At 29.5% G+C, this 10,383-nt stretch overlaps 5 protein-coding genes across 6 annotated transcripts; 3 read left to right on the top strand and 2 right to left on the bottom strand.

Moving 5' to 3' along the window:
- The first annotated feature begins 227 nt into the window (after positions 1-227).
- Positions 228-1,571, top strand: LOC111687871. The gene is made up of 2 exons (XM_023450348.2): positions 228-532; positions 595-1,571. The coding sequence occupies exons 1-2, from the start codon at positions 296-298 to the stop codon at positions 1,246-1,248; spliced, it is 891 nt and encodes a 296-aa protein (XP_023306116.2). The 5' UTR covers positions 228-295; the 3' UTR covers positions 1,249-1,571.
- Positions 1,572-2,153: 582 nt separating this feature from the next.
- On the top strand, positions 2,154-4,986 carry LOC111687869. 2 transcript variants are annotated; one of them, XM_046948462.1, is made up of 3 exons: positions 2,154-2,172; positions 2,876-3,377; positions 4,330-4,986. In XM_046948462.1, exons 2-3 carry the CDS (start codon positions 3,052-3,054, stop codon positions 4,757-4,759), a joined length of 756 nt encoding a protein of 251 aa, XP_046804418.1. In that variant the 5' UTR covers positions 2,154-2,172; positions 2,876-3,051; the 3' UTR covers positions 4,760-4,986. The 2 variants fall into 2 exon arrangements, with proteins under 2 accessions (XP_046804418.1, XP_023306113.1); XM_023450345.2 differs by lacking the exon at positions 2,154-2,172 and having other exon boundaries at positions 2,194-3,377.
- A 470-nt stretch (positions 4,987-5,456) lies between these two features.
- On the top strand, positions 5,457-6,617 carry LOC111687862 (tRNA-uridine aminocarboxypropyltransferase 1). The gene has a single exon (XM_023450339.2). It carries the CDS (start codon positions 5,614-5,616, stop codon positions 6,577-6,579), a length of 966 nt encoding a protein of 321 aa, XP_023306107.1. The 5' UTR covers positions 5,457-5,613; the 3' UTR covers positions 6,580-6,617.
- On the bottom strand, positions 6,609-7,208 carry LOC111687863 (signal peptidase complex subunit 1). The gene is made up of 3 exons (XM_023450340.2): positions 7,085-7,208; positions 6,878-7,024; positions 6,609-6,811 (listed from the first exon to the last, which is right to left on the bottom strand). Exons 1-3 carry the CDS (start codon positions 7,106-7,108, stop codon positions 6,689-6,691), a joined length of 294 nt encoding a protein of 97 aa, XP_023306108.1. The 5' UTR covers positions 7,109-7,208; the 3' UTR covers positions 6,609-6,688.
- A 434-nt stretch (positions 7,209-7,642) lies between these two features.
- LOC111687867 (WD repeat domain phosphoinositide-interacting protein 3) lies at positions 7,643-10,307 on the bottom strand. Its single transcript, XM_023450344.2, has 5 exons — positions 10,160-10,307; positions 9,904-10,088; positions 9,405-9,838; positions 8,330-8,744; positions 7,643-8,248 (listed from the first exon to the last, which is right to left on the bottom strand). Exons 2-5 carry the CDS (start codon positions 9,968-9,970, stop codon positions 8,145-8,147), a joined length of 1,020 nt encoding a protein of 339 aa, XP_023306112.2. The 5' UTR covers positions 9,971-10,088; positions 10,160-10,307; the 3' UTR covers positions 7,643-8,144.
- Between the last annotated feature and the right edge of the window lie 76 nt (positions 10,308-10,383).

Genomic DNA, 10,383 nt, shown 5'->3' with positions numbered 1-10,383 from the left:
TTCGTGATACAAACGGGGATACCCCAATGTGCTTATTATATTACATTAAAAAAATCATAAACTTGGAAAAATCCTAAAATACAATTAAAAAGTTCTAAAATACAATTGGAAATGGTGTAGTTATAGTGGTGTGTGTGATGTAAACATCTGGACGTGACTGACTTATTCGAAGTATTTTTAAATCCTTGGTAACCTTTTTCAATAATTCTTTACTTCCCAAATAAAAACATATTTTTTCAATTATTTTTCCTAACAGAAATATTTTTCATATTAACAACAAAAAATTACCAATAAAATGTTAAAGCAAAGTGAATCCAACAAATTAAATGAATTTGGTTTTATGGATTATAAAAAACCTTTAGGTAACGAGCAAGATATGAGGACATCCACATATATGGGACATAAAATAATGGATGACACTATGTTGGGTAATAAGATACAGGCAAAGTGTAAGGAAACAAAATCTTATGAAGAAGATGCAGTGTTGGAAAAACATAGAACCAGTGATTATAAGGCAAATTATGTGTGGATGGTAAGATAGAAAATGACATTTTTGTGTAAAATGTTTGATTTAAACAATTTTGTTTTATGCAGTTCGGAAATCCCGATGAAATACGCAATGTTTCATTGGATAGAAAAATTAATCATATGAAACCCTTTTACGATTGTAATCTTAAATTTCTTAAACGACCCATGCGTTCTGCTGGCAGTGTAACCCATTCCGATTATATTTGGCAACCAGAAAATCCCACTTTACCTCCTGCTAAACCTTACATACCGTACCCTGTGGTCTCTACTAAAATCGTTATAGATCGTAATAAACCAGGCTGTTCAAAATTGTTAGATCCATCTGCCACTACCACCAGTCTAGATTATTGTTATCGTTCCTCTCAAGACATCATGAATAGTATTGCGGCCAATGATAATATAACATTTTGGAATTGGAAAGATATCGAATATCGGGATAAAAATGTATTTCGTGTTAAGGAAGCACAATTATGTGATAAATTGCCATCGAAAGACTGTACGAAAAGACGCTGTGAATTTCCCAGTAAAGTCAAAGCTGTACCCAATTCTGGTTTGATTACAGAAGTTCGAGAGAACTATGTGAAACCCAATGATCGTATTATAGATTATGATAATAGTTGTATAAAGAATGAATTAACTTTTGTGGCCAGCGAACCGTTAATGGCTAAGACGGAATATAATGTATTGGGTTCGGGTGAATGCACGCAGAAGTTTGTTTAAATCTTAAGATTTTCAAAATATTTCTCTAAATCCGAAAGAAGATTTTCATTCTTACAAATATATTGAAAACAACAAATTATTTTTAATTTTTTTTTTTTTCAATATATTTATAAGAACGAAAATGTTGTTTCGATATTGTAAAACAGGCAGTAAAGTTTGATGTTTTATAAAAATAGCACTTTTGTACAAATCGGTAACTCAAAATCAAATTTCATTTTAATTCTTAAAACATTAAACTTATTCAAAATTTTCACATTTCTAAAAAAACCTTGACTTTTTAAGCTTTAAAATTTGTTTTCAAATTTTGGAAAAAAAACATTAATTCATTCATTTTTATTAAAGCTAACATATTGTTAACACATTTTATTAACATAATAAATTAATCAAAAACAAAAAAAAACAATTTAATTTACTTTTCTCTAGTGCATTTAAATTCTACTTAAAATATTATATATTTTTACTTATTCACAAAGATGGACTTATCGTCCATCAATAATGTACTACTCCCCCATCACATATGAATCATAGATTCATTCATAAGTTAATGAAAAAGTAGATTTCGACGGCATAAGAAACGAGGAATCATTTAAGAAACACTCGCTCATTCACCACTATCTTGATAAATATGTATTGATATCTATATTAAATTTATATTGTATCTTTCTCATTTACGATTACGTAGTACGTTACATTTCAAATACAATTTACCCCGTTCCACTCAGTAGTTACTCATTATACATTCGGCAGCGCTCATTTGAGGCGAAAAAATTGATTGCAAGAACAAGAAAACAAAATATACCCAGTTAGTTCAATAAAAACTCTTGCAATTAAACTTTAGTTTATTTAAGATCGTCAAACATTAAAGTCAACTCAACGAGAAATATAATTTTCACTCCAATTGGAATTAGTAGCGTTCGCTCTTTCGTAAATAATAACAATTCAAAACAATATACATACCAAAGCATATTTACATACCTTTTAATATAAGGGCATGGGTTACCCAGAAGTGATATAATTTTTTATTTAAAAAAATAAGAAAATAACAGCACACAAACGTAAATCAAGAAACTACTGAACCGATTTAGTTAAATTTTGACGTGACCATACTTTCCGCAAATTCCTGCACACAGTTTATATTCAAATACAATTAAATCAATTTTTTAAACAGAATTAAGATTAATTTAATAATAAATTTGAGTTCAATTTTAGTTTATTTTTTATATTATTAGACAGATCAAAAAAAAAATGCACTACCCAACGCCTTAACATAACACTCTTCATGTGTGTGTATACAGGTGTGTTGTGTTATCACTATTTAGCTCTTTAGAGTAACTAACGCTCTTTCTCTCTTAATGATAAACTGCTTAATACCAATACATATATGTAGCTTATAGCTAGCTGAAGTCAACAGATAGATAACCAGTTTTTTTTTGAACGTGGTTAGTTAGCACCAAAGTTAATGGCTGAATTTATTTTAGTAGTTAAAAGTGTTTATTGACGACTGCAACAACATCGAAATCATTTTAATATTTTCTTGGTTTGTTTTGATTTTAAACTTTACAAAAAACAACATAAACAAAATCACAACAAAAAAATAACTAAACATAATAAATGCTATAATAATAAGAAAAAGTGAAAATTGAAATCAAAACAAAAACAGTGAATTTCGAAATATAAAAATAACCGCAAAGTATCTTTAAGATACGCCTATATTGTTTTTAATACTCAAAACTTACTAAAAATAACAACAACTGTACATACAACACAAAGCGTAATAATAATTAAAACAAATCAACGTACGTTATGTCTTATGGTGCCGAGCGTGCATTGGCCTATTTTTATCCCATGGTTATAGTTTCCACGGTTATATGCTGCATTACATCGGCGGTGGCCTGGACACATTGGCGCTATGTCTTAAATGCCTGTCCAGACACTAATTGCGGTTGTTATTTACATGCCCAATCCACCTTCTATTCATTCCAGGGTGGCCCAATAGCTTACTGTTATTATGCCACTTATGGTCAGTTACTGCCTCTGCTCTTCTGTGTTGTGTTGGGCATTTATCATGTATATCGTGTATGCATGGGCACTGCCAAGAGGAAGACAGGAACTACAACAATTAGACAAAGGTCAGTATGTAGAATATTGTTTATTAGATAAAATTGTAATTGTGTTATTGTGTGTACATATGTACATATATTCATAATATTAATTAATGACAATTTTGCATTTATTAGAATGAGTTTTATTTATTTGTGTTCTACACGAAATTTTTTCTAAAATTTTGGTCAGAGGTTAAGTAACCAACACATAAATAGTCTAAATAACTAATGGAATAACTGCCTACATAATGATGATTCAGAATTCAGTTAATTTAGGTCCAGTTTTTAACTTTTAGATCAATGATTAAGTTTAAACTTAGAAAAGAAATATCAATATGCGAACAGCTAAAAACATAAAAATATATGGAAATAAACATTATGATTTAGAAGAATCAGGGATTAAATTAAAATTAATCCTCAAAAGTTGTTTATGAGTATTCAATTTGTTAATTTTGTTTGCTAGTTTAGGCGCCCAATAGAGGTGATTTAAACTTGAGCAAGAAATGCAAAAGTGTAAACAGCTGAAGTAAAAAAATATTACAATAAAAAACATTATCGATTAGTATAAATTATAGGGACTTTATAATTTATTGTTTTAAATTTAAATTTTCAATAATTTTCATACCACATTTACAATTGTCTTCTTCTTTATAAAACATGCACTGTTGTTTTGTATGGCGAAGTTTAATCTTGTACTCAACATCAGAATCAATTTATTTTTAGATTAACTAATCTGATTATTAATTGGCATTTGAATGCCAAATAAAAAAACCCGCTCTTAATCGTAACAATTGCTATTTTATATAATTTAACTTGATAATTACCTATATGCCAATTGATTTCTAATTTGAGTACAAGTTCAAACGTACTGTATGCAATCAAATCAATGCAAATGCAATGAAAGTAATTTAAAAATTAACGAAAACTTAAATTAAATAAAATTAAATTTCCACAATTTCCTCCCTTATTCTCATTACAGATCCGGTGACATGGTTGTTGTAACTACTGAATCCGAATTAACAGATAATGATATATCACCCTATTATTGGTTACCCACAAGTATTATAGCCTGTTTTATGGCCATTTACACACTAATATATGCCTCCATTTACACTGATGGTTTTGACGTCACTTGCAAACAATATCGTGAGTCCCTGCTAAAGGAAATCCAAGGTGTAGGCAATATAGTACCCGTTATTAAGAGTCGCCTCTCCTGTTCGGCTATATTTGATTTTATGGATTATTTAGTGCAGAGTTCTTCATTTGAGAGACGTAAATATGGGCACATTAATAGTTCCATATGCTTCCATATGACTCTAATTTTTGGCTGGTTGGCTGTATTCGGTTGGGTTGTTATTGCCATTATAAATATAGTACAAACGAAACGAACAAAACCCGCAAGAGTTTAAAATTGGTATTACATTTTTATTATTTTAATTTTGTAATTAAACTAGAACGAATAAGTATATACATATATAATAATATACAAATGCCATGAAAGAGATTTTTTCCAATGTTTACGAAATTTGTTTACTATTTCTTCTCTAACGAGTATTTACATATGTAATAACAATATAATTTAAGTATTTTTAATAAAACAATCATGATTAATCGGATGAATAAAAATAAAAAATAATTAAATTGTATTATTTACAGTAACGACCTGATTTCTCTTAAACGATAATAGTAATAACGCGCGAAAGGGTTTATCCACCCATAGGTAAGTAGTCTATGGTGCACCACCCGGTGCATCATAGATTATTACGAATAATCATTATTTTAGCTTTAAACTTAAAAATCATTTTAGCGGTACTTTAGAATTTCTGAAACACTCTGTTATTATTTAATTTCTAAAATTATGCAGCTGTGTTATCAATCATAAGTGAATGACCAATTAACCCGTAACTAAAGAAAGAAAAATATTTTGACAGCACCGCTCTGGAAATAAAGTTTTATTTAATGCTTTTTAAATTAATTGATTTTTAAAATTAAAACATGTTTAAATACGACTTAAAATATTAATTTCTTCATATTTTGTTCAAAATAAGCACTTTATAGATATAAGATTTTGAAATACTTGATTTGAATAAATAAAAATAAATAATATTAAAAACCTTCAGAACAGGGGACATTATTATAATAGCATGTGTAGTTAAAGGTTAATTCATTATAGATGTTTTTAATATTTTCATTACAGTTTTTAATAGCAAATCGTTTTGAAAATCAGTTCTTTATGTTAAACAAATAATTAAAATAACTAGAAATGGCTCATCCTGTGCAAATAGTATCACAACCTCGAAAGTATCCTTTTAAAAATATGCACTTAGCTGATCATACCGTGTTAGACACCATTGAGGGACGTTCCGATTGCACGAAATGCAATCGCTCCAGGAAGTTTTTTTGTTACAGTTGCTATCTGCCAGTGGGTAATCTAAGTGATTTTATACCTCAAGTAACAATTCCTTTGAAGATTGACATTATCAAACATAAAAAAGAAATCGATGGCAAAAGTACGGCTATACATGCTGCAGTTTTGGCGCCCGGACAAGTAAATATCTATACATATCCCGATATACCAGATTACACAAAAGAGGATGATGTTGTCTTAATATTTCCCAGCGTGGAAAGTGTTACAGTGGCTGAATTGTTTGAGCGGAATGTAAAGCTATGTAAAGAAAACAATTTCGGATTTCCCAAAGGCCATAATGTAGGAACTCTATTGAAGAGACGAGTAGAAGAAGTTGTGGGTGAGGAGTTGACACAGCAAACGGAGCATTTAAAACATTATACCTACGACAATTTGCCCATCAAGAAAGCAGTATTTATAGACAGCACTTGGAATCAAAGTAGGGGGATTTATAAGGATGAACGAGTTAAATCTTTAAAGCCAGTAGTTTTACAAAACCGCTGTTCTCAATTTTGGCGCCATCAAAAGGGTAGTCCTCGCTGGTACTTGGCTACCATTGAAGCTATACACCAGTTCTTATTGGAAGTGCATGTCAATGCTTGGGGCTTAAATTCCAAGTATAGAGGACTAGATCATTTGGAAATAGTTGAGGGGTTTTATAAAACAGCACGTCTAGTTGAAGATTGCGAAAACAATATAGCTGCAGAAGCTCCTTATAATGGCCAATATGATAATTTAATGTACTTTTTTGCTAATATGTACGATTTAATACATAAATACTATGATCATAATGAATTGAAATCATATCGCAGACCTATTTGAGTTTTAGTTTAATAAAATTGTTAATATACTTAATAGTATTTAAAAATTTATATAATTTATTGTTTTCAGAGCGAAATTCGGGGAATGTTTAAAACTAAATTAATGCAAATTACTTTTTCTTTTTTTGTTTGTTTTCCTCTTGGCCACCATTGCCACTATCGGAAGGTTCAGGACGAGGCTTTTGCCAGTTTAAGGGATTACGTCTAAACATGGGCCAGGGGGGAATGGTCAACTAAAAAACACAAGGAAGAAAGGTTAAGTAATTACCTCTTTGTTTTTATAGAATCATAAAACTTACCAAGGATGCTAACACAAAACCGGCTCCCAATATGTAAACGGTTTGTGAAAATTGTTGTATGATGGCACCCCAGATGAGACCCACAATACCGAACAAAGTAATAATAAAACGCGAATACTTTTCAGCCTTGTGTTGGCCTACAAAGTCCTGAAATAAGGCACAAATTTGGTTTAATAAGAAATTTAACAAAACTTAAATAAATTTTACCATATGAGTTGGTATATTAAGCATTTTTTATGGATTTCTCTGTAAAATAGAAAATAATTTGCAAATAAACACGTCTACAGTAGAGAGACCTGTGTCAACAAAAAATAACGGTGACGGCGGCTAACACTAAAATTTTCGACGCGGCTTTAAATCGACTAGGTGCCGGCTATGTTTTCAATATCATTATTGATATTAACCCTATAAAAACATGACAATTAAATAAAGACAGAAGCAGAGTGAATAAAAAGTGGGATTTTGAAAGAAAATATTTGAAAAATCGTTATTAAAATAATGAAATAAAAATTAGCGTCATAAAACAAATTAATCTTTTATATATTAAATGGAATTTCATCATATACCATTCTCGATTAGATCATGATATAGTAGTTATATACATATTTTTATATAAAATTAATATACCTTGGTACAGACGTAGGCGTCTTTAGTCATTTATCTTAATGGCCTTGTTCACTAACTAACCATAACCTAACCCCATTAACTTCCTGCTCTCAAAAAATCAATGATTATTTCTGAATAAGATTTTCAAAACTGAACATATTTAAGTCATCAATTAATCTTTATTTTTAATCATTCATATATTGATTAAAAAACTGCTCCATTTACCTGTTTCATGTCACTTTTCTTGATATGAATGATATTGTAATAATAATAGAGCAATATTGATAAAAACAATTTTATAAATCCGTAAATGTCTTTGGCCATTTATAATGCCACAATCAAATACAGTTTTTTTTTGCACTAATTTATATATGTATGTGTATATATTTTTTAATTAAATGTAATTTTAGTTATTCATATATATAAAGCAATTTTAACGTGTAATTTTTATGTTTTCTCTTTTTTAAAACATTACTTTTTTCATATCTTAAACTGTAGTTTTTCTCTTTAAAATGGTAATATTAGGATAAAGAAAAAAATTATATATATATAAATGATAATATTGAAAATACGACGATCACAAATAAAGTCAAAAATTATTTAGTACTACTCAATAAAGAAGGGAGTTTATGTTTCCATTTTAAAAATTGTTAAACACTTCTTAGTCATCGTCAGTTAATTCCAAGAATTGAGTACAAACGTCTCGGCTACATTCACCTTTGCTATTGAACAGGAATTTATAATAATGGCCATCAGCACAAATTGCTATATACAGGAAAGTGAGGAAAACAAAAAAATGTTATGTTACAAAACCTTGTTTTCTTTCAAATAGAAAACAATACATACCTATAACAGAGTTAGGATCTGAACCAAATGCACAAATGCAAGGTGGTTCCTTTGGTATGGAGAATTTAACAAAGCTCCATTGACTGGAAAAATATTTTGGTACAATTGGTAATGAGGATTCCTTGGATTTATTATCATCCAAATTGAATACGTGTATAGTACCGTGATCCGAAGAAACTACCAGCATGGTAGATGTATGATTAAAATTTATACAATATATAGTTGCTTGATTGCTGCCACGTCGGAGTTCGTTGATCTTTTTACCCGTTTCGGTATCAAAGATTCGAATTAAGGTACCTTTTTCGCTGGCTGTTGCCAATCGTGTACCTTGTAGATTGAATGCAATACAACAAATATTGGCTTCATGTGCTACCACCTCAAGGGGGGCACGTTCTGTGTTGCCTAAGTCCACTATCTATAAAAAAATGTAAATCTGTTAATATTTTAAAATTGCATTTATATATAAACCAATATTAAACATTCACTTAAAAAGTCTTTACTGAATAAGTTGAAGAAAAATTATTAGAAATAATTAATTTCATACCTACAATTAATTTAATATATTTTTTTTTTAATTTCGTACAAATTTAAATTTATAACATTTTTTTATTGGAATATTAAAATTTTAATAAAAATATAAAAAATATATAAGAAATTTTTGCTAGGACTAATAGGAGAAAAGATACACTCATTTGAATAAAATCCTGTATAACCAAAATAACTAACTTTAAACGCCTCTAAGTCCGGCAGCTGAATTAGTACTATATAACACAAAGTTGCCCATATATAAAAAATTAAATTAATTGAAATTGAATTTTAAACAGTTTAGTTGGTTATAATGATGGTATTATAAATGACACCATTTTGTTTTACGAATAATAAAATAAAAATCTTTCAAATGTGATACTGCTCCAACAAAATGTTAATATTTTAAGCCATAGTATGGGCGTTTAGTGAAGCAAGACGCTATCGACGAGGCAAGTTTAATAACCGAATGAATCATATTGTTTGAACTAATAAACATATCTTAAAGCTTTCTTGAAATTATTTTAAAAATATACTGAAACACTCTTACCTGCACATGACCAGTACGACGTGCTGGGAATGCCAATAAACTTTTATTGCTATGAGGACACAAAACACATAGACCATGAGGGTTAGCATTGGTTTCAAAGACATGCAATTGTCGCGGTTGTTGTGTAAAGGTGAATACCTTTATGAAGCCAGCAAAAACAACAACAATACGGTCTCGTCTAAGACGAACTGCTTTAACGGGTTGATTAAAATCCAAGGAGATGGCTGGTGCTTTTTTCAAATCATCCCATATGATAAGCTTGTTGGGAGGATACAAGGGTCGTATACCGCCACCAACAACGGCCAAATAATTGCAGCGAAATAACATTTCCACATAACTTAAGCCACCCTCGGGATAGTATTGACGTTCTTTTTCCTTTAAAGGATCGCTGTTGAAAACACGAAACCCCGAATCTGTGGCACAGGCAAAACAACCTTAAAAACGTTTGAAGAATGACAATATAAAATTTAAAATATTTGTTTTATAATTTTTAACAAACCTTGATCTTGATTAAAGCCCACATACAGCAAACCATTGCCGTACGGATTGTGGTCCACCAAATTCATGGTGTTTTTTTTCTTAGTTTTTTATCTTCACTTATTTTAATTTGTTTCTCTTTTTTGACGTGACTATTCTATTTTTGTGATAAGTTTTGTATTTTGTTTATCGATTATGAGGTCAAATCTACAAATTAAGTTAAATAATTATTTTTTATTTATTTATTATAAAAATTGCATTATTAATAATAAGCTTACACTATTTGTTCAGTGTTTTTGCAATTTTCTGCGTTTTTTGCAATTAATTTTTCTTGAGAGTAACACTTTTATTATTCAGTTTAGATGAAAAATGTATATTTACTTTTTTCTTTTATATTTTCTTTATTTTGTATTTTCTTTTATGTTATGTTACAGAGTTGCCTCAGGAAATGTTATTTTTCAAAAAATTTCCGAAATGTCAACAGCATCATAAAGTTACCAGA

This window comes from Lucilia cuprina, chromosome 4 (genome assembly GCF_022045245.1).
Source record: "Lucilia cuprina isolate Lc7/37 chromosome 4, ASM2204524v1, whole genome shotgun sequence".
NCBI classification, from domain to species: Eukaryota; Metazoa; Arthropoda; class Insecta; order Diptera; family Calliphoridae; genus Lucilia; species Lucilia cuprina.
Note: the sequence above shows the minus strand (reverse complement) of the source record. Positions and strands in the feature narration are given on the sequence as shown.

What these genes read in the sequence shown, in the direction of transcription:
- LOC111687871 (XM_023450348.2), top strand. Translation starts at nt 296, where the DNA reads ATGTTAAAGCAAAGTGAATCCAACAAATTAAATGAATTTGGTTTTATG. An exon ending in AGGCAAATTATGTGTGGATG is followed by an intron (nt 533 to 594) that starts GTAAGATAGAAA and finishes TGTTTTATGCAG; the next exon opens with TTCGGAAATCCCGATGAAAT.
- LOC111687869 (XM_046948462.1), top strand. Translation starts at nt 3,052, where the DNA reads ATGTCTTATGGTGCCGAGCGTGCATTGGCCTATTTTTATCCCATGGTT. An exon ending in ACTACAACAATTAGACAAAG is followed by an intron (nt 3,378 to 4,329) that starts GTCAGTATGTAG and finishes TTCTCATTACAG; the next exon opens with ATCCGGTGACATGGTTGTTG.
- LOC111687862 (XM_023450339.2), top strand. Translation starts at nt 5,614, where the DNA reads ATGGCTCATCCTGTGCAAATAGTATCACAACCTCGAAAGTATCCTTTT.
- LOC111687863 (XM_023450340.2), bottom strand. Translation starts at nt 7,108, where the DNA reads ATGCTTAATATACCAACTCATATG. An exon ending in TTAATATACCAACTCATATG is followed by an intron (nt 7,025 to 7,084) that starts GTAAAATTTATT and finishes GCCTTATTTCAG; the next exon opens with GACTTTGTAGGCCAACACAA. An exon ending in GTTTTGTGTTAGCATCCTTG is followed by an intron (nt 6,812 to 6,877) that starts GTAAGTTTTATG and finishes TGTGTTTTTTAG; the next exon opens with TTGACCATTCCCCCCTGGCC.
- LOC111687867 (XM_023450344.2), bottom strand. Translation starts at nt 9,970, where the DNA reads ATGAATTTGGTGGACCACAATCCGTACGGCAATGGTTTGCTGTATGTG. An exon ending in GGGCTTTAATCAAGATCAAG is followed by an intron (nt 9,839 to 9,903) that starts GTTTGTTAAAAA and finishes AACGTTTTTAAG; the next exon opens with GTTGTTTTGCCTGTGCCACA. An exon ending in GTCGTACTGGTCATGTGCAG is followed by an intron (nt 8,745 to 9,404) that starts GTAAGAGTGTTT and finishes ATTTTTTTATAG; the next exon opens with ATAGTGGACTTAGGCAACAC.